The sequence below is a fragment of the Lepisma saccharinum genome, chromosome 16, assembly GCF_977018435.1.
Source record: "Lepisma saccharinum chromosome 16, izLepSacc3.1, whole genome shotgun sequence".
NCBI classification, from domain to species: Eukaryota; Metazoa; Arthropoda; class Insecta; order Zygentoma; family Lepismatidae; genus Lepisma; species Lepisma saccharinum.
In genome coordinates this window covers 65,552,213-65,575,492 of record NC_139244.1, presented here as the reverse complement: position 1 = coordinate 65,575,492, position 23,280 = coordinate 65,552,213, and the positions used below count along the sequence as shown (strand labels likewise).

General features: G+C 37.9%; 1 protein-coding gene across 1 annotated transcript in view; it reads right to left on the bottom strand.

The window, feature by feature from the left end:
• Window positions 1–23,280, bottom strand: part of Scm (Polycomb protein Scm) — an 89,024-nt gene that overhangs the window by 47,728 nt on the left and 18,016 nt on the right. The window contains exons 4-8 of the mRNA XM_083138267.1: window positions 22,263–22,407; window positions 16,981–17,087; window positions 8,974–9,208; window positions 3,683–3,868; window positions 2,195–2,341 (exon numbers count right to left, since the gene is read on the bottom strand). Of these exons, the coding sequence (XP_082994393.1) occupies window positions 2,195–2,341; window positions 3,683–3,868; window positions 8,974–9,208; window positions 16,981–17,087; window positions 22,263–22,407 (820 nt within the window). The remainder of the gene's footprint in view (window positions 1–2,194; window positions 2,342–3,682; window positions 3,869–8,973; window positions 9,209–16,980; window positions 17,088–22,262; window positions 22,408–23,280) is intronic.

Below are 23,280 nucleotides of genomic sequence, written 5' to 3'. Positions count from 1 at the left end.
TTATGGATGTTGGTGTGGATGGCAACTGTGAAATCGGAGTTTTGGATGGAGGAACGGTGATTATTGATCCTTAGATTCAAGGGGGTGGAGATTTCACCTAAGCAGAAGTTTCCGCAGATTTGGCAGATGAGGGTGTAAATTAGGTTGGATTAGTGGCAGGTGCCCTTAGGGTGAAGGGTGAATTCACCTCCCACTGTGGGGATCAGGAGGGTGGGGGAGGTGGTGAGTATGTAAACTGTAAAAGTGAAATGGTCATTTTTCATGATTTTTCACTTCATAACGAAAATGTTTGCAATACTGAGAAAAGCAGCACAGAATTCGATCATGTACTGCACCTCCTGCCACACAGGATGTTTATTAGTGGTATTTCTTGGGCAAGAAAGAATAGAAAATAACTTCCTGAGCACTGTAAACCCTTGATATCACTTTCTTCTAGTAAAGAATAAAAGAAGTGCAAGCTTTGGGACGATAACCACAGTGGAGGGAGAGTGGGGGAGGTGACATGGGTTGGCGACTCATTTCATACACAAAACGATATTCTCCTCTTGGTTCACATAGCAACAGATATTGAATACGTATGATGTCACTCACACTTGATCAGTATAGCAACAGCTTTACGACCTGCAACTAAGAAAGCCATTCTTGAACCTGAATTGTACATGAGATATAATTGTTTGTTGAATTTCCCCACAAAAAAACAGGGTGCGCATTATACACGTACACACATTATACATGCATAAATACAGTAACTTATCTTGCAGTAATCTTCCGCCTGTCAGATAGATTGTTCTGCAAAGGACACTAACAAAGTAAATGAACTGAGAGAATTGTGTCTTATTTTCCACAGCTTTGTTTTCCTTCCTTGATAAAAATAAAAACCTAAACTGTGAAAAACATGCCTCAGGGCACTTACAAATATGAATAAATTCAACTGGATTTTGATTAATGAAGTTACAATTTTTTTGGAATTCCCGGTAAGTAATCACCCTGTTATAGTAACTATGAAGGCTGTTTGGAAAGTTCTAAGAATTGGATAGAAAGAAACACAATATCAGAGTGATTGAGGTTTTATTTTTCAACATAATCTCCTTGAAGGGTAATACACTTCTGCCAACGGCCTTCCAATGCCTCGACACCAGCAGAATATGTAGATTCGTCCAGGTCTGCAAAATAGCCTGTCACAACTGCTTTTGCCTTCTTTGGTGGCAGGGAATCTGCATGCTTTTCCACTGCTTGGACTGCTTATTCGTCTCAGGTGCGTAGTGATGAACCCAAGTTTCGTACATAGTGACGTAACGCTGCAGAAATTATTGAGAATTCTTCTGGAAAAGTGCCAAACATTCAGTGGAAGTCACTGCGCGAACATGTTTTTGCTCTGGTGAGAGCAGGTGCGGCAAAAGCTTCCTCATGCCCAACTCTTCAGTGAGAATGTGGTGTACTCGGTCCACTGAGATGCCCACTTCATGAGCTATCTCCCGCACTTTCAATCTTTAATCAGCCAGCACCATATCATGGACTTAATAGATTGTTTCTGGCGTGATGGCAGTTGGCGGACGTCCACTGAGGGAGTCATCTTCAACGCTGTCCCGTCCAAGCTTGAACAACATCATCCACTTGCTAACAGTGGCAAATGATGGGGCAGAGTTTACCAACACTGTGTCCAATTCGGCTTTGATGGCTGTTGCATTTAATCCATCTTCACCAGAAAATTGACGACCACACAAACTTCCTTTTGCTCCATGTTGTCACGTCACTTGCACTTTTGCTCCTTCACGTGCCTATGGAAACGAGACTATTGGAAGCGTGGCGACGAAATTTTCCCTGCACGTTCAGAACAGATGTGGCCTTCTAATGCACTAATGCACTAATGCACATGCACATGCTCCGATTGCAACGATGGCATCTCTGACCAATTGTTAGAACTTTCCGAACAACTCTCGTATGGCTGCTGGTGCCAGAGCCTCATTATCCTTCATGCATGCAAGTCCATGGTTTACTATATGGAAGAGCAGTTAGCAAAGGTTTTCCAAAAGGTTACTCCTTAAGACCCACTGCATACTTTGTAAAGCACTAATTTGAAAGTTATTTGGGTTGAACAAGTATCTATATAATGGTCATTCTCTACCCACAGAAGAGGATGGTACAAATTTCAAACAGCTAACATGCATTTGATTCTAAGTAGAATTTTACTTACATTTTTGGCCAGGAGGTTGAAGAGGATGTCCGCTCTGTGCACACCATCCGACAGGAAAAATATCTCGAGAGTCAAAGCGACACCAATAGTCAAAGGCACCTCTCCAGCCATCAAAGGTCACGTGTATCATTTCACCGTTTACAGCACCTATGAAGAATACAATAAATATGTTTTCAACAAATTTAGTAATTAGATGCAAATACACCCAAACATACAATAGTGCCACAAAACACATTATAAATTACTTTACTTAGCATCATGAATCATCATAATTAAATTTTTGATAATCTACGCAAGAATTAACTACTCATATGTGATAAACTTGAGTGAAAAGTAAAAAAAAAAATGGTGCTATTTAAGACTTGCTTAACCAGTCATTTTTTTCTTTCTTAATTTCTCATTATTATTTCATATGCCATAATATCATAACAGTAAGCTGAGCATAATAAGGTATTAAGCTAATTTGACTCAATATGTTGTAAAAAGAAATTAAATTTATAACAAATTATAAATATTACAAAGCATAACAAGTAAACCATGAGTGAAAACACTGAACATCACTGGGTTAGTTCCATTATAATCTTTATTTTTTGTTGTAATTTGCTGTTGCTCTTTTGCATAGACTCCCATAAGTGACCAATTAAGGTCACGCATTCATGATGTGTGGTTAACATAGTTGAAAATCACACAAAAATGCAGTGTTCATTACTCCTTAGTTTAACTTACATTGAAATTTATTAACTTTATGTCTTCAAATTACAGTGGAACACAAATTTTACATTCCTCGATTTTACATTTTCCAGCATTAAACATTCAATCCTCGTGGTCCCAGCATAGCAAAATGTTAAGAAATGTTCCTCGATTATACATTTTCCTGCATTTTAAGTTTTTTCAGCTTGGTCCCCTGAGAAACGTAAAATCGAGGTTCTACTGTATTGACAATTTTATCAACAAACTCATACACTCGTAACGTTCTACCCTGTAGAACTGAGGATCGAACCAATGAAGTTGTTGTAGCTCATCCTTAGATTACAACACTTGCTGGCTGTGGTGGCCCTAAAAGGGTAGATGTGAGGTAACTAAACTAATACGCAAGTAAATGACATAACAGATGTTCTAGTCCCAACCTTCTGACTGAGAATGGCAGATTGCAGGAAAAGCGATAACTTACCCGTTCGGTACGACTAGACTCTCCCCAGCAGTGTTACTCCTCTCAGTGATGACAATCACTTGTTCCCTAGATTGCCTGGTTTTGTTCCTGTTGCCCCAACCTTCATTCACCTTCCCTAAGGTGAGCCCCAGCCACTTCCTGTGTAAAACTCTCTTTCTCAACAAAATCTAGAAGCAAGTTCTGACAAGTCTAGGCAAGATTCTACTCGTGTCTAATCTGATAGAATGCACATATTATTAAACATTGTGTTTCACTAGGAACGCCCTGGTGGAAACACAAACAACTTGTAAGAACAATAAAAATATATTTCCACCCACCTACTGTGGCTGCACAAATTAACTGAGGATTCTTCTTGTCTACTGCTTCAAGCTTCACTCCAACTTCAAACATATTGCGGGGTGGTGTAGTGGGCTCCTTCTTAAATATTTTGGATGGAGCCATTTCAGCTCCATTTAGGGTTTTCAGGAGAAACATTGGCCATGAAGATGCATTCATTCGGAAACCTGGAATGAAAAGTATTATATGCAATGTGTGCACAAATGCAGGCGCATACACACAAAAATGCAGATACATACAAGGCATGTACTAAAAGTCATGGTGTGTGTTTCTTAGCTTGTGTCGTCTGCTGTACTTTCTGTTTTCTGTCAGGTGGCATTGCCAGGTGGTGGTTAGGGAGTTGGGCCACCTGCTGCATTGTGTTACTCAGAGTGGTGCAGTTCCTGCTCATTGAGTGGGTAAAGAGAGGTGGCGCAGAGGGACTTTTCTCTTCTTGTGGTCCAGGATTTTTTGAAGGATGGGATGCTAAATTGGGTGCGCCTGTCCACTGTCCAGGTTCAGCGCTGGTTTCTGTTGGATTGATTAGGTGTTTTAAGTTCACTTTATGCACAGTAAGGCTAATCGGGACTGGACCTACAGTTCAAAGTGGGATCCAAACCACTATGTGCCTCCACTGGGTATCGAATCCGGAACCCCGGATGCTGGCATGGGTTTCTAGGATAGTATTTTCTATGAGGGAACCGGTTGGGTGAAGTATGGATGTGGAGGAGATGGAGTGGTTTGTGGTGTGGAGGTGGTATGAAAGGCATGATTTTTGTGTGTCTTTCTTGGCATCTTTTAAGTGTTCATCGATCTGTTCTTGGACAGTGCGGATGATTCTGTCGATGTTGCTGTAATGGCATTGGCATGTGCCCTTGTAGACACCAGGGGATGCGAGTTTGGGTAGGTAGTATCTCTTGAAGTTGGGCGGGGCTCTTCCAATTTGGGTTTGGGATATTAGTTCAGGTTATCTCTATCTTGTGAGTGGTTCTAAGCTGGTGTAGTGCACATGTTGCACTTCTCGATTGCCAGTTAATTAATAGCCTGAAATATGGGCTGGGCTGTTTCGGAGTGTAACTAGCTCATTTGATTCACTTCACTTCACTTCAAAAAAAAAAAAAAAAAAGGATACCTTGTACATGAGAATGATGAGGAGGTTATCACACAACTATAAAATGATAGCATCTTGTGTTTTCATGTGATTTTGACAATTTTTCCATGTACTCTTTGCACTTGAGACAAATTGCACTGGATCAAGTAGGAAGGATTGCTAAGTGAAAGCCCGTGGCAGACTCCAAAAAGAGTCTGATGTCACTAATGATGTCGCCACTGCACACACAATTTCGACTTATAAAACATTTTGTAATAGCTTTTTACAATAAATGTTTAGCCTTTTAGAACCTTAAAGACTTCTTTCCTAAGTTGTATGGTGCAGATGGCAAAGCCATGGTGTTCTTGTCCGACAAAAAACTGATCCTCGAGTGTAGAAGGAAAAAAGTGCCTGGAATAACTTTGTTATAGTAGTTAGGGGCACAACAAAAAACACATAGATAGAGATTGGTGAAAAATGGAAAAATATTCTGTGGGATGCCCCTGAAAGTTCATATTCTTTATGCTTTATCTTGAGATATTCATGAACATAAGAGCATACTTGGAGCGGAGCAAAGTTATAGCATGTACATGGGGATCAATCCATGGAAAAGTAAGTTTTACAGTATGACTATAAATTACAAAAATACTAACTTCTCAATCCTTGAGGCAATTTTTGTGTAACTGTATTGGAAAAAGATGCTATAAGTGTGCCGGGCTAGGAACCAGCATGTGGAGATTGCCTTTATGGAAGTGACACTCTCTTGCCGCGTTTACCTGCAAAGGAACTCGTGTTCAAACAGCCAATTACATCCACCGCTTTGGGTAGCCATTACGGAAAGAGGGTTTTGTCTGTGCTGTAATTGCCCACCGGTTAGTATAGCAGCTCCATTATAATATTGATTCCAATGCTAATTCACCCATTTTTCATCAGTAAATTTCGAAGCATTGGTGTCTTGAAGAAAAAGGGAAGTTCGAAGGAAATGAGAGCAATGTCCTATGATTTCACAATAAAAGCTATTAGGTATGTTATTTAAATTTTACATCACTCTTCATACACTAATCGAAAAAGAAACATTCAAAAAGAACACGCACTTCCAAGCTGGGACTCAAACTCAGGATATTGAGAGGTGAGACAATACTGTTCAGTGTAATTACTCTGGACATCGAATTCTTATTTAATAGAAACTGAAAGTGTAAAACATCAGGTTTAGTGCAAATGTTTCCAAAAAAATAGATGTCTCTATAACATTGCATAAATAATTCTTCTATTGCTTTTATTCAGTCACTAAGTTCTAAACATCATTGCTATGTAATTCATATTCTCTTAGAGACATGGAATTTTCGTAATGCATGAACACACCCAATGAAAAACCTAATTATTTTTTAGGATCCTGCAAGTAATGAAATATGCACAAACTTAATTTGCGAAGTAATGTGAGATACTGGTTTCTCGACAAGTGAAGCGTGTGTTGTCTTCTTTCCAAAACATTATCAAAATAGATCAGAAACATGGTAGTCAAAGCTTTGTGTTTGTGTTGCAGATTTGTGGCATAAGATACATACATATCATTTCCTACCTCCTACCCCACACCTTTCAATCTTAGCCTCAGTTGTCAGTTACATTGTACTTCCAAGAGTTGCAACATGACTTTCGATCTACCCTGCAGTGCTCAAGTCACTTTTAGCCCTTTCCAGACAAGTGACGACCATAGTGCATTGTGCAATTTCTGTCCAATAAGATGGGTGATGGGCATAGCATGTCATTCACTATAAAATTCTATTGTGAATGAACGACGGGCTATAATTGCACCATATCTCTTGTACAAGTGTGTTGTAATAACCTCTTTCAAATTCCAAATGCTTGATGTCTCATTTTCTTCGACTCACGTCGAATCAAGTTGCACTTCTGTTTATACTCTTGATCATCATACTGAAAAATGTATATTGCGGAATTTTTTTACAAGGATTCCGCTTCAGATTTCGCAGTTAGTGGCGATTTCAATCCCAAGAAGTTTTTTGGTGTTACTTTTTGTAAATCATTTCATTATTATATATTGAAAATATGTTTTCAGTAACTTTTACTACAATGTTTATTTCTTTTACTTACAAAAAAATATTTACATAACAAAAATGTGGTAATGTGTTGTTTTTCATGTAAGCCTATTAGGGGCCTGATTGGGATAGAATAAAAGAGATAAAATTTCCCAAAATTATTTTTTTTCAAAAAATAGATTCCTTTGGTGGGTAGATTGTAAGTACATGTTCATACCATGAGAACAAACTGTTTTTGTTATTTTTTTTTCATGTGTGCCTGTTAGGGACCTGGAGAATAGATGCAATTAATTTCCCACATTTTTTTTAGGCAGGTTTTTCTGTTCTCATTCGCTGCACATCTCAAGTGACTGGCATCCAAAGGACAATGCAGGAACAAAATTTCCCCAGAAAATTTTTTGACCATAGCAAAATTCTGAAAAAGATTTTTTAGTGAAATTTCAAATTTTTACTTATTCTTTTGTTAAGTATTTAAATTTCACTACTGTTGAAAGTTGTCATTCTGCCCAAAAATAATATATAATATAATTATATATACAGGGTGATTCAAAAGTCGCGCGACATAGGACAACTCAGTTATTTCTGCAGATACCGAAAAAACGATAGAGGGCAAAATTGTTGGACATGTTTGAAATGTTGTTTGATGTTGCATTTGTATTAATTTCATTGTGTGCAGGAAACAAGAACAAAATTGTTGGAAAATACGTTTTAAATCATGACCGTAATGTTGATTTTTTTTTTCAGTAATCAACAACAATATCCCAGTACACAATTCAGGAAAGGGTGGAAATGGTTCTTATCCATGTTGCAGGGATGAGTCTACGGGAAGCTGCGGAGGAATATCACAGACGGCATCCAGATCAACCACCGCCACATCATTCAACCATTGGTCGTTTACTGGAGCGGTTCAAGGCAACAGGCAGTATCCATGACAAACGACGGTCTGGATGGCCACGTACAGCAACAGATCATGCAACCTCAGCTAGCGTACTAGTTAAGCTGACAGTCAGTCCAACACGGTCAACACATGCATGGAGATGACACAGATAGACGGGAGCAGTTCTGTGAGTGGTTTACTGAAAGACGAACACCTTGAAGCTGATATTCTTTTCAGCGATGAGGCCTGTTTCTATCTGAACGGAACAGTAAATAGACATAACGCTGTGTATTGGGCAACAGAGAACCCATATACATTGCTGTAGATGCTCATCATCAGACTGACCTAAGGTTAAATGTGTGGTGTGGCATACACGGAGATGTTCTCATCGGTCCCGTATTTCTTAACAACAAACTCACTGCTGAACTGTACAGAGAGCATCTCGAGATGACACTCCTGCCCTATTTGGATAATCTACCCCTAGCAAAACGACGGGGGGTTTCTTTCAGATAGATGGAGCACCGCCGCATTTCGGACTAAGAACTCGCGAATTGCTGAATGAAGTTTTACCTGGGCGTTGGATAGGTCGCAGGGGTCCCGTGGAATGGCCGCCTAGGTCGCCAGATTTGACACCACTTGAATTTTTCTTCTGGGGCCATCTCAAATCTGTCGTGTACAGAAACAGCCCCCGAACACTGTAGGAATTTCAGGAAAACATCATAGGAACCTGTTCAGCAATAACACCTATGGTATTACGTAATGTGCGCAAGAGTTCTGTGAACCGTATTCGGATGTGCCGTAAACAGGATGGCAATCAATTTGAACAATTTCTCCGGTAGTGTCCCAGCGGTGCAGCTGCTGGACATGTCAGTTCAGGTCGTTCCTTTGTATCAGTTTGCCACTCCGTGCGGTTGCTATTGCTATTGCGATTGTCAATTTTGTTGATCGGTCGTAAATGGAGTACGGCTATGACATTGATTTGTTGGTGTTTCTTTCCGTTTGCCATTTTGACAGTCATTTTGTTTTGTTTTGTTTGTGATTTCAAGCAGACTAATAAATGACCCATCTGCTGTCGCAACAATTAAGCTCACGATTTCCAACAATGTATTTCCTACACTTATGCCCTCTATCGTTTTTTCGGTATCTGCACAAATAACGGAGTTGTCCTATGTCGCGCGACTTTTGAATCACCCTGTATTATAATAATTATAATTATTAGCAACAGTTTGATATGCATTAAAAACACAATTGGAATTAATAACTGGTTCATACCTAAAGGAGGCTGTAGCATGCCACCATGCTTCTCACAATGGCCAATGGGATGAATTTCATTGGAATCCACAAGACGCCAGAAATCGTTCTTGTTATCACTTCCATCAAGCCGTAACCTCAATCTGGGCCCAAGAATTCCAACAACCGTCGCTATGCAGGTAGAAGTCAGGTTTCTGGGGTCCAGGGCCTCCAACTTCATGCCTATCTTGAATTCATTAGTGGGTGGGTTTTCATGCTAAAAAAAATACAATATTTATTAAGGTATTTACTGCAAGTTACAAAATATAAACTATAATATATTCTAGCAAAAAAGTCAATATTTACACAACTAGTTTAATCTCTGAATTCCCCATGGCATTTCTCACCACAGTGAACCTCAACCCAAAAAAATGTATGTTGCAGGTTATTGCTGAAAGGTTACAGAAATGACCTTTATATGCAGTGGACTTTATTTAATTTGAACTCCAAGGGGAAACAAAAAAAATTATCCAAAATTCAAATTAACTAAAACACACATCATTAAAGATGATTTCATGGGGAATATATGACTGTTCGAATTACCGAGTAATTCAAATTATCCAAGTTCAAATTAAGAGTTCACAGGTTTTGGATGCTTTCAGCACAGTTCTCTATTTTACAGCTCAGTTTAAACATTCTCTCCCCTTCTGGATGATGACAGAAACCACATAGCCATCGATGAGACCACCTCAAGCTGTTCTGAACACTGGAGCCTGCTGAATCCCTTAGAATACACTCTCAATATTCTACTCTCTATATCCTGCCCTCAGACGTGAACAAACAAACACAAACGTACACACACACACACACACTCTTTCTCTCCCCCCCCCCCCCCTTTGCTTCCTTCCTTGTCTGGTGGGAAAAGCTGGAAGATCTTATTGGCTCCTTTGAATTGAAATCTGAGAACCCTGCAGAGCGTAAAAACAGGAAAACCAGAAAGACAAATCTTATATTTAGAACTTGAAACATTTTGGGCACTAAGGTGAAAGATTTTTAGGAATCACCTAAAGTGCATTGTACACGATCAAATAAATCACAAACAAGTCATTGAATTGAACACTTAAAAGGAGTTCTCTAAGGTTAGATCAAAGAATTTCTAATTAGGAACAGTTCTAAATAACACCATCTAAGCTTGACTTTTCACCAATCAGAGCACTTGCTGTTGAAATTGATTATCGAAAAGAAGCATCAAGGTACAGAATAGTATTTATTTCTATTCTGTGGTGCCGAGAAAATGACGAGGAAAGTGCAACACGTGTTTGTGACTTGTGAGAAAGGAAAGGTAGAGCGGTGGAACATTCTCGTCTGTATTTATTTAATCATAATTATACAACAAAGAATGATGTGCATTTTTACAGCAGTGAGTAATGTGATAAAATATATTCGACAACCAATGGTAATGCATAATATTTTGTGTTGATCTTAAATTAAAATTTCGATACACACAATGGAAAATAACTATCTGTATATCTGTTGAAATAAGATTTTTGTAAAATTATTTTGTTCACATTATTTTTCTTGTGTCTCGGATTACATTTAGACTATAAATCCCAAGAAAATACATCAACATCACGAGCTTATAATATGCCCTACATCTTCCTTTGGAAAGATTATTTATTATCTTGTTACAGCTAATCGCAAGTCTATTTATTCCTTTTCGTGCCGTACACACTGCCACGATTTTTCTAACATGTGAACTTGTCCAATTTCTCTTTCATCGTGTACATGTGCAATTTCATACCATTCACGATTTGCTGTTCAGCGACTTTCAATTGTCGATTTTAAGTATTCAATTCAATGACTTGTTCGTGATTCATTTGATCGTGTACAAGGTACTTACGGCTAGGCTCTAATTTAGAATATATGTATATCTTTATTGGAATTTATTATTGCTAATTGCACTTGGAAGACTTTTTGGATGGATTGCTGCATTCATTTGGAAATGTGGTGAAGAAGTCATTGTTTAATAAGGGGAAGTACTTAAGGTACATGCATATACAATCAAACCTCGATTTTATGTTTTTCCACATTTTTAAGAGACCAAGCTGTAAAAACGTAACATGCGGAAAAATGTCAAATCTGGGAACGTAAAATCCACTCTATGTAATTTATTTGGCAATGAAGGGAAAACAAAACTTCAGACGCGAAGCAGGATACAATTGTTTTAAAGGTTAATGAACTGTTTTCCCGAATGATTTTCAGTGGTGTTTGTTCCGTAGTTAAGAAATGGTATAAAGGTAAAAAAGGTAAAGTGCTCCCCTGTGCATAGCACCACGCCATGAAGGCGTATAGGGGGTGTGGGGGTAACGCCCCACACTTTCTTGATCCGGTCGTGAGTGGGGGTGATGTGATCAGCATCACGCCCCTGACCGCCTTTACCCCCCAGGGTTTCCCCCAGGTACCCATGTTATTCGACGCTGGGTGGGCACCGGGGCCACTTCCATCGCTAGAAAAGTTCCCGGATTTGAACCGGCCGGGGATCGAACCCGGGACCTTTAGCATGGTAGTCAGACACGATACCGACTGAGCCACCGCGGCCACAATATACTACGTATATTCTTTCAATTTCATTTTTTTGTGGGGATAAAACATCCCTGGCAGGGATGAAAATATTTTTCTCCTGTTAGCGATAAAAAAAATTGTGTGTGCATCCGCCCATTAATTTTCACACTGTGTACAAGACACACAAATGTAAGTCAACATTTATTTATTTTATTACAACTGATAACTTTCCAGAGAAAGTAACTGTAAAAGTAACTTTTAAAGTAAGTAAATATTTATAGCACTTCTGGTTGGTTCCAAAGAATCCAGCGTTCAAATCTTCTGCTACAGCCCAAAAGCTGGAAACATCCCCATCCCTTATTCTAGGTTTCTTTAGAGAACTCCGTATTTATCCAGTTAAAATGTGCTCAGATGGTTATTGAAAATGTTTCTGTTCATTCATTCATCTACTTGAACTTCCTCTCCCCTTAGGCACGCAATTAACAAGTTTAAAATAGCAGCGAGTTGTAGAAGTAGCACTAATTAGTCATCACAGTTCTTGTGACTTTTCAGTAGTCTATCTGTAGGACTATCTGTAGTTATGTATTAAGGTAACATGTAAGTTAATATGATGTAATTCTGAAATGTTTATAGCAAAAATCCTGGTAAATTGATGCATAAAATTAGAGTGCAACGCTTAAACACTAATATGATCTCTATTTTTAACAACTTTTTAATTAGTACAATTTCCAAGCATCAGAATTGGTATAAGTGGGAATCAATGAGAGTATTGGCATCAGTATCGGTTCAGCCCTAGTACAGTGAAATTGCAGTTATACGTTTCGCGATAGGACGTTTTTCTCGGTAATAGTTTATTTCTGGCGGTCCCTGCCAATTCCCATAAGACTGTGCACTATTATATTTCAGTTATACGAATTTCAGATATGCTATTTTTCAGTTATACGTTCAACGAGTTCAGTCGCAACAAGGAAAAGACTTCAGTTATACATTTTTAACTGTTCTTGCTCGAAAGAATGCTGCTCTTGGGGTTCAATATTTTTTAAAATACGTGTTATGCTGTGTTCAAGTGTACCGAATGTGTTCAGTGGTTTCTCATTGCCATTTATTGGGAAGTTCTTTCAAAGTGCCAAAAGAACTGGCATGATTAACATTTAGCAGACAGAGCCTCACACCAGTATTCCCATCCAAACCACTGCCTTTACAAGCACGCACTTTTCAAACTTGCTGCAAAGTACAAAAAAAAAAAATGTAACTCGAGAACTAACTGTCGTAGAGATATGAAATTGGTTTTGCATACATGTAGTATGTAGTGGTGGCGAATTCCTACAACCGTGCAAAGTTTCGTTGAAATCAGACTGATGATACTTCTTGAGTAAAAATATGACAAAGCGGCAGTGTTGCCAGCTTCAGGACAATGTCTGGAATTTTGCTTCTAGAATCGGCCCTATGGACGCTGGATGGACCAAATTTGAAGGAAAGCATGACAAAGACCACTCTTTGAGGATATGTAATGGATGTGCTTCAACTTTGGGGGGAAGGGGAAACTGAAATTACGGGGTTTAAAAATTTTGCGTAATTATGGAAAATTTTGAATTTTGGGTCTTTGCCCCTCCTTCACCCTAGACCCTTAATTGTCCGATGCTACTTAAAATGTTGCTCTTTAGCCATTCTTAAACTAACTAACTCTCTAGCCTTCTTGAACCCGAAGGTTCATGGCTGCAGAACATCTTTCCCTATCTTGAGCAAGATCTATATACTCTTTTCCATCCCTACCGATTTCCCTCAGGTCCATCTCAACGTTGTCCCTCCATCTTCGTCTTGGCCTTCCTACAGGTCTCTTACCATCAGGTTTCCCAACAAGAATCCTGTAAACTCCTCTTCCTCTCCCATTCGTGCCACATGGTCTGCCCACCTAAGTCTTCTTGATTTAATTATTCTAATAATATCTGGACATGAATAAAAATTATGTAGTTCTAAATTATGTAACCTTCTCCACTCACCTGTCTCCTCATCCCTTTTAGGTCCAAAGATTTTCCTAAGGATCTTATTTTCAAATACTCTCAATTTATGTTCCTCTTTCAATGTAATGGACCAAGTTTCACATCCATATAATACTACAGGCAATATTACGGTTTTGTGTATTTTAACTTTTACTTTCTTAGATATTAAACGAGAACACAAAAGTTTATGAAGAGAGAAGTAACATGCATTTCCTGAATTAAGCCTACTTTTTATTTCATCTTTAATATAATTTTCATTTGTTAATATTACTCCTAAGCATTTGAATTTGGAAACTGGTTCAAACGAGTTGTTATCAATAATTAGATTTTGATTATTACCTACCACTTGGTTTTGGCCTGTAAGCATATATTTAGTTTTCTCTTTGCTAACTTCCAAACCTATCTCTTTAGCAGTTTTGAAAAATATTTTAGCATTACTCTTAATTGTATTCACATCATCCCCCAATAAGTCTACATCATCTGCATATGCTAACAACTGCGTCACACCATTTAATTTCAGTCCTTCTTTAGTTTCTTTTACCTTCCTAACAGCATATTCTAAGGCAAAATTAAAGAGCAATGGAGATAATGCATCTCCTTGTTTTAACCCATCATGAATTGTAAATTTGTCAGACATATTAATACCCACACGAATTTTACTTTCTGTTTCACTTGTGCATTGGCAAAGAAGATACATTTAAACTTGTGTAGTAGTTGTGGTGTGCTTGTATGTGGGGTTGTCTTGTGTAGTTGGTGTGCTGTCTAGTGTGGTTGGGATTGTCTTGTGTAGTAGTTGTGCTGTCTAGTGTGTTTGTGTTTATCTTGTGTAGTAGTTATGCTGTCTAATGTGTTTCTGTTTGTCTTGTGTAGTATTGGTGGTGTGTATGTATGTGTTTTGTGTTGTAATTGTGCTGTTTAGTATGTTTGTGTAGTAGTTGTGCTGTCTAGTATGTTTGTTTTCTCTTGCATAGTAGTTGTGCTGTCTAATTTGTTTGTTTGTGTTTGTCTTGTGTAGTGGTTGTGGTGTGTAGTTTGTTTATGTTTATATTGTGTAGTAGTTGTGGTGTGTTTGTGTTTATATTGTGTTATATTTGTGATTTGTTTGTGTGTGTCTTGTGTAGTAGTTGTGCTGTCTAATGTGTTTGTGTTCGTCTTGTGTAGTAATTGTGCTGTCTAATGTGTTTGTGTTTGTCTTGTGTAGTAGTTCCTCCATTCATATTGGGGGTTAGGCGTAGAGCTGACAACTCTGCACTGTAAAAAGACATGTCAAGAAACAGCAATATAAGGCCATGGATGTTCCCAAGGTAAAATATTCCGGAGGTAAAATACTCCCCTGTTCGGATCTCCGGGTGGGGACTACTTTGGGAGGTCCCTGGACTAAGGATAAGATCTACATTTTCCCTGAGTTTTCCAGAATCCTCATATTTTTTTTCCAGAGTACTGAATGCACAGTAAATGACTACTATAATTTTACAATGGCGTCCTCCATTTCCCCTCATAGCCATACCATCCTCACCTTCTTTATTACTGTTGTTTTCTGATGCAAATAACAAAACTAGTTCAATAATAAAATAAAATTACACTTCTTTGCATGTAATTAAGAACAAAGATGACCAGTTTTCTAGAACTTTAAACAACTCTGAAACAATATCTGATATAGAACATTGAAATATTTTCACACTTTTCATACGTGTTTATAAATGGATACAATATCAATCTGTAATGCGTACAATAAAAGTTCAGACAAACAAATTATTGGAATTTTTAAAACATATAAAAATGAAGTGACAATTATTAGTGCCGATTTAAAAAGGAATAATAAGTTACTGAGACTGAAATATACATGAAATGTAATTAATGTCTGATACAGCAAAATTAAGAAACTTTACTTCTCAGAAGCTTCAAGTCTTTTTAATTGTTCTGCAATAGCCTTTGCTTCTTCTTGCATCTTTTGTTGTTTGGCTTGTAAAGCACAGATCTCACTTGCTTTACGTTTAATTTCTTTCCTTTTGTATTCTTTGTGATCACATTTCTTTCTCATCTTCTGCAATGCTTCTTCGTATCTAATATGTGCACCTTTAACACTCTGGATCATATCTTTGCTTATTTCTACATTTGACATTCCTCCTACCACTTTCACTGCATTATAAACTTGCTGAATAGCCACAACACTCTCTTCTTTCAAGTTTTCTATTAAAACCTGCTTATTTACAGAAAACCCACTTTCCACATATGCATTGCGATGTGATAAAATCAAAACCAACTTAACAGTGATCCAAAACAAGCCTAATCTAAGATGAAGAAATGAGGAATGCTAGTAGGTAATGGTAAGTTAGTGACAGTTGCAAGTGCAAGTGTGATGGGGGGTTAAGTATACATTATTCGACTGGCCTTAACCTCATGATATTCAATTTCTGGCATATCTGTTGAGAAAACTATTTCACTACATCATATTTTCACTACATGATAAAAATTCACATGTCATGTCATGACTATAACAATAGTTGAACATGATCAAAAACTCAAAAACTTAAAATATGAACAAGTATTTATGAACAGTACATAATTCATTTATGGCACTAGTAAGTAAATATTTAAAATTCTGTTCTAAATGCAGTAAATACACAATCAACAATATTGCACACAAAAGATGGCAGAAAATAAATATTTCCCTAAACAGGACACTCCATTTTTTTACTATTTTGTAAAAAAAGAAGGAAGAAAAAACTTAAAACTACTCCCTAATAAGGGAAATCAGATGAACACTGGTTAACTTTGGACATCAGGTTATCTTTATTATGCGTTTTCCACATCTTGAAATATATTTTACGTCATGTAAAAGATCAAAATCGGCTAATTAAATTTTAAAAAGTGCAAAATTTATGAGGGTATACACTTCGTCACCAGCCCTGGAATCACATTTAAAAACAAGAAATAGACAAACAAATAGATACGAGTTCCTTGCTGAAAGAGAAATGCTACAACAGCCTGGATTATCCACAGACAGGAGCATATTATAATCCCTCTGTTTTGCTTCATTGGGAACCATTAATCAATTACAAGATTTTCCCTGAGATTTGTATTTTCTTCAAATTCCCTGAGATTTCCAGGTGTGTGGGAACCCTGTATATATTCTCATCTTTATATCCATTGGCATATATCTCTGCTGTCTGATTTACATTCCAAAGAAAAGAACCCATAACCCTAGAGATTAGCCGTGGTATATAGAAGTTGTACTCCTAAAGTGTGGCATACACGAACGGAGGTAGCAGTTTGCATTATTTTTCTTTTTGCAAAATTTTGCAACTACTGTAAATTCAAATCCAATTGCCATATCAATGTAAGGTTTGGATGTTTTAATTGTATCCATGATGTCATTCAGTGCATTGAACTTCAATACAATCTTAAATGACATGTTGAGTTAGTGTGGTATGACCCTGCTCAAAAATTTAAATGACACTAGCTATGAAAAATGCAAAATAATTACCTGCTTAAACCACTCTGCTGGTGCAGCTGTACTATTGGTTTCTCGAAGATAATCTTCCCAATCAAATTGAGTGTAAGTCTCATATTGAAAGGAGGCTGCTGTTGAATCTGTAAAAAAAACAATAGTACATTTTTTAGTCTGCTTCTATTAATTTCAATATTTCCTATTAGAACTGCAATACGATAAAACCTTGTGTACCATTTCTTGAGTACAATGTTTGTCAAGATATTTTTATTATTGATGAAGGTGCATCACAGGAAATGGAGTGCTTTTAAATGGAGGATTTGAAGCAGGGAGAGGGGGAGAGATGGAAGTAGGGAGGCATTGAACTCACTTGGCCTTGCCATTTTCTGCTCGGCTCGGTGATGCAGCAGTACATGGAATGTCAGTTGCAGTAATGGCATCCTGAACATTTACGCATCGTATGTTCGCATACAAGAGTTTTGTGAAAAGTAGCACGTCAATTATTGAAACACAGTGGCTCTTTCCACGCCACTTAAATATCGGGCATCATGGATCCATTCGCCACTTTTCACACAACTGTCATATGCGAACAAACGATGCTCAAATGTCCATAGTGCCATGACTGTAACTGACATTGCATGTACTGCTGCAACACCAAGTCCAGCTGAAAATAGCAAGGCTGAGCGAGTTCAATGCCACTCTACTTCCATCTCTACTCCCCACTCCCTGCTTTGAATTCTCCATTTGAAAACCCTCCATTTCCTGTGATGCACCCTGTAAATGACCAAAAAATTGTGTACGAAAATTACTAATTGAGATTACTAGAAATTAGAATACAATCTTGAATTCGTTAACGATCTTGAATTCTTGAACAACAGTAAAATAAAAAAAAACTGTACATGAACATTTGTAAACCTAACATTCTAAAATTCACAAAGAAAACAGACACATACACATAATATTCTATGTTCAATTGTACAGGGTGTTTCACTCGTGCTTGGCCTTGATTCTTGATCATAAAAATCAAACTATTGGTAATAATGTAATGAAATTTCTATATGAAGTGACCATGAAAGATCAGCATAAATCTCTTTGTGTGTGTATTTCCTGTTGGTCCACATACAAGAAATGAAAATATGTGTGTTTCTAATACAGGTGGTGAACAATTTGTTAACTTTTAAGTTAGTGTCAGTTCATTCAGCGATATGTAGGACCAGGGACCTTATAACATTTTTTTTTTTTTTTATTTTGCATCGGATCAAATACTGGGGTGAGATCCTTACATATCTCTTGAAAATCTGCTAATATAGAGAAACTTGCTAAGGTGTATTTTGACTATGACATTAGTCATTATCATTAATTGCTGCTTGAAATCAGTTTAAATCAAGTGAAACTGAAGTATAAATAATGGTACCTTAGGACACCACCTATTGTTAAAGATTTCGGTTTATTTTCTTGTGTGTTTGCAAGTGGACAATCTGCAGAAGTTTGGAATGGGTTGGACAGAGTAATGGAATCGTAACAATCAGGATGGAGGCATGCACAGGACTGTGGTTCGGGGGAAAAAAAAAAAAAGGGAGGACTTTGCACGAAAGATGATTCGTGATATACAAGGAGAAGGAAATAATGCAGTTAGCACCCAAGTACATTGATATACTATAGGACGAATTGATCGATATGCTACGCGGGGCAGTTAGTGGTAAAATTACCTGGAATTATCATCAGCTAAAGGAGGTTATGAGTGAAAATGGATGGACCAGCATGGTGTCTTTCCTTCACCGCTCGAGGAGCCGGTAAGTAGAAACATTGATTGATTGATTGATTTAGTTTATTTTACTTCGCGTTTTGTGCCTCTTGGCTAATTTGCGAAGATGGGGATGAGTGATGAAATGATGAAATTGATGATGGACATTCACAAACAACCAAGCCCGACCGGGATTCGAACCCGGGACCCTTGGCGTCGCAGCGCGATGTGCTAACCACTCGGCCACAGGGTCGGGCCCGGTAAGTAGAAACGACCTTTCTATTAAGTGACTCCCGATTACCCGTAACTTAGCAAGTGCAAGGTAGATCTACTGTTGTGTTGTATACAAAGAATGCTAGCATTATAGTGCTTCGTTGTAAAGGTGATAAACGTCAAGAATATCGGCATGGCATTGTGGTCGAAAGATAATGGCCAACGACGCCATTTGCAAAATAAATTGCAATCGTACAGTAATCTTTTGCTGAAAGTACTGAACCGGCGTGAATGTTTATGAATGGAATTCTAAAGTCTGTACAAGTATTCGGGCAAAGTTTCGAACAGAAAGGGGTGGTTTTCTATTGAGTGTTATGTGACGTCACATATGTTCAAAGTATACACCATGATATAGTGTGTGGAATTTTCCGATCTGGATGATGCATGCTGTCCTAAAGAGTTATATTCATGTGGGTCTAACACTCTCAGTATCTGACTCGATTGAATCTTGTCAGATGTATTTTTGTTAATGTCACGAGAGCGTGTTATTCAACATATTGAGTATCCTTGCACGTCGACGTTTAACTAACTGGTATAACGGTCAAATTTGTTTCTTAAAGACTTGTATTTGTAGTATAAGGGGGATTGTTTTTTATTGATTGGGGGTGCTTTGTTTATACTATGTTGCTTTAAAGTTGGTTTTACAAAAGGTTAACTTTAAATATATAATATATCAAAGACAGCAAAAACAAAAGAGAACCACGCTTTACGCAGCCACACGCAGACCCTATTCCACGTGTGGTGTTCCGTATAGTAACAGATATCCCCTGAGATATCTGTTAAGCAACAGACGAACTTTAGCCTAACTTTAATAATCGGTAACTAGAGGAGGGCTTAATAGGCTTATGATTCACTAAAATGATAGAAGGTCAGACACCTTTAAACGACATATTTATTCATTGAAAAGAACATCGCTTGTGGCATAGCTGCCACCAAACATGAGCACTTCACTGTACAAGACACAAAAAAGATATACAAAAGATTTTGTACTTACATATCAGCCGTTTTCACACTATATCAATCCTACCTGGGGCCTTACACACGTTATTTCACTCTTTATCGCCACATCCCGACACATGGACAAATTTGTTGGTACACCACACTAAAAAATTAATATTATGTGCTTCCTTGGTGTAACAAAGGCTTTGGGGGGTGATAGATGAGTTTTCCTGGATTTTCTTGGATGGATGGCTAAGAACAACTTGGATATTCTCTGATATCCTATGGATGCTTCTATGGCGTCAGTTCTGCCGACCATGTGGTCTGGATTTCCACATGGGATGAGGGACACAAAACTCGCTATTTTGCTGAATTTTCACTGGGATCCTTAAATGCACTTGTGGACACAATATCTCACTTGGTCACACACACTTAGGCCTGTGTTTACTGTAACAGGACCTTAGATCCCTTTTCCCTTTATGTATCCTTTGTTGCTGGCACAGGTGGCCATTCACACACTGGATTTTACCAGCAACTTTCAAGCTGACCTGCTCTCAGGTGGGTCTGTAATACAAGTGAGCTTGACTAGCAAGCTCAGAACACAATAGGCCATCTGAAAGTCTCCTCTGTAACGTCACAGCCTTGATGGCTTCTCATTGGCCAGCTGGAGTCCTTTGAGATCTTTCCTTGTCTTTGGGAGAATTGCCACTTTCTCCCACCAGATGGCAGAGTTATCAATTGCTTAAAAAGCATAAACAAAAGTGTTTTTTCAGCTTTTCTGGCTTAGTTATGCCAGATAATTGCAAATGAGTTTACTTTTAATAAATTAGCCATTATTTTACCTATGGGTGAGTGTCATCTCTGATTTTCAGTAAAGAATAAAAGATTTAGTAAACATGTGATTTGGAGCACATGGTTTTTGTTCTCCAAAATGGCTACTGTTAGCCTAACAATGGTTGGTTCTTTATAAATAAAGCATTTCTACCCCTCCCATGAGTGACAACTGGTTGGTAAACATGACCCATGATCCTAATTGGGGGTGGGGGTATAAGTTTCTGGGAAAATAGCTCTCACAAGCTTTCCCTGATGCCAACCTAATGGCCCTTGTACTTAGGTTGGCCTGTGGTTATTTGTGTGTGGGCATGTATGCCCAATGCTGATTGGTCATAGTAGAAAGAAAGTTTTGAGCAGGATATCCTGCAGTTTGATGTGACTGTTACAAATAATAAGCTAACAAAATATATAAAAATAATTTCAAATTTTTGTAAGATTTTTGTGTTGATAGTTTACAAATAAACAGACTTGTAATTGTTCACTGAAGAATTAGGGTTTTACCTGTATTTCAATCCTCCATAATTACTTGGTTCTGTGTATTTATGTACTCTAATCATGAAGTTTATTTCCAGCAAGGGGGAGAGTTCTGAGCATGTAGTGGTCATGCAGAAGTATTAGAATTCCATCATTGTAACTGCACAGCAGAAACAGGGAATAAGGGAAAGTGACAGCATGAGGTTTCACTTGCTCATGTTTCTAAGTGACAATGTATGTGATCATGCATCTCTCATTGGAAAGTAATCATGTCAAGGTCAAGCTGATTTAATTACATATGCGAGGAACATTCTAAAAATTGGGGTCTCATACTGAGTCATTCTAATTGCATACCATTGAATAAAGCATTCAAAGTTGCTTTATTCAATTACAATGAATATGACACCATTGCTTGCCTAAATTTGTTTGTCCAGGGGTGCACACAACATTGAGAACTAGTGTTATAAAAAATCGAGTAAGAAAATTTCACTTGTAATTTTATTTACTTCATGAAACATTTATTTTCTTTCTCTTTTACATATCCTAATTTTGAATTCTCTTTGGCAGACCTCCAACGTTAGCTCCTAGCTACAGGTGAAACCAACAAACACCATTGTAAGGCAGTCTGAATATTATTGTATAGTTAGGGAGGCACATTGGGTAAAAGTTTGGGGGTATTTTGCTACACTGTTGGTCAGTTGAACGAGCTCATCAGCGATGTAACGTCTCATTACATATTTTTTGTTTTTACAACATATTTCTTCAATATTTTCTCGTAAAAAGACAAATTTCTGTATAATTTCATAATTGTTTTGCATATAATTGGTGATTTTACAATGTATTGTTCATACCTTTAGCGGAATGGATAGTTTATATTATCACAGTAAGGAAATTACAGATGAAGAAATTAAAAGCAGATTCAGTCTTCTTTTACCAATCCTTGATTCTATGTCTACAAATCTTTGACAAAAGTTTATTCGCATATTGCATTATTGAGAACACAGAATTAAAAAAAAAATGAAATCCAGAAACCTAAAATGAGGAATTCACTTACTACGTCTCTCATTTGCTTGAAGCGTAGAATCTTTCTTCTGGTGTTTGTGTAAACACTCTGTGCTACAAAAATCTTTTGTTGACCCATGTTCCTCCAAACGGACAGGAGAGCCTCTTATCACATTGTCACACTGCACACAAGCACCCTGCAGAAAAATAAACTTTAATTTCAAGACGAAAGGTTTGTTCTGTTGTACTTTACATAAATCATGTTACTAAAACAGAGCCTTAAGAATTATTACACTATAATCTTCCACTGGAAGCAAATATCATGCAACTTTATATAGGGTGACCCAGAGTTCATCTACCATTTTGATTCACATACCTGGGGGGACCCAAAAGAAACTGGAATCCTTCTCTGGTGGGCAGGCCCATTGTAGTACATACATCGGCAACTAGACCCTTCCGGCATCAGACTGCCGACAAGCATCATCGAGTGAAGTCGTGGTACCATGTAGTAAATTATTTTGTTAAGAGCCTGATGCTTCTTCATCAATTTTTGTGATGGCTGAAAAGTTTGAAAACTTGTGGCTGTGAAAGTCTGTTTTTTCTGTTGGGGAAAATGGCAGGGGAAATAGTTGTAATGCTTGAAACAGCTCACAAAGAAGCTGCTCTGGTTACGAGTAGTTTCCTGCTTCAGGAATGGTGAATTGTCACTTGCAGACCAACCTCGCTCAGGGTGACATGTCAAGACAATGCTGATTCTCTTTTCTGATGCAAACGCATTGTTGATGCAGAATTCGTTCCTAATGGTCAAACTGTTAACCAACCAGGCATTTTACCTACAAGTTCTAAAACGTTTGCTTGACGCGATGAGATGAAAATGCCCCGAGTTGTGTCACCAAACTGGAGGGGTGGCATCATCATGACAACATGCCAGCATAGAAAGTGTGACACACACAAACAACATGACCCAGCTTATCAACCCACCACATTCACCCAATCTCACTCCATGCGACTTCTTTTTATTCCCCCAAATGAAGGAAGTCCTCAAAGAAAAATGTCTTGCTGATGTGGAA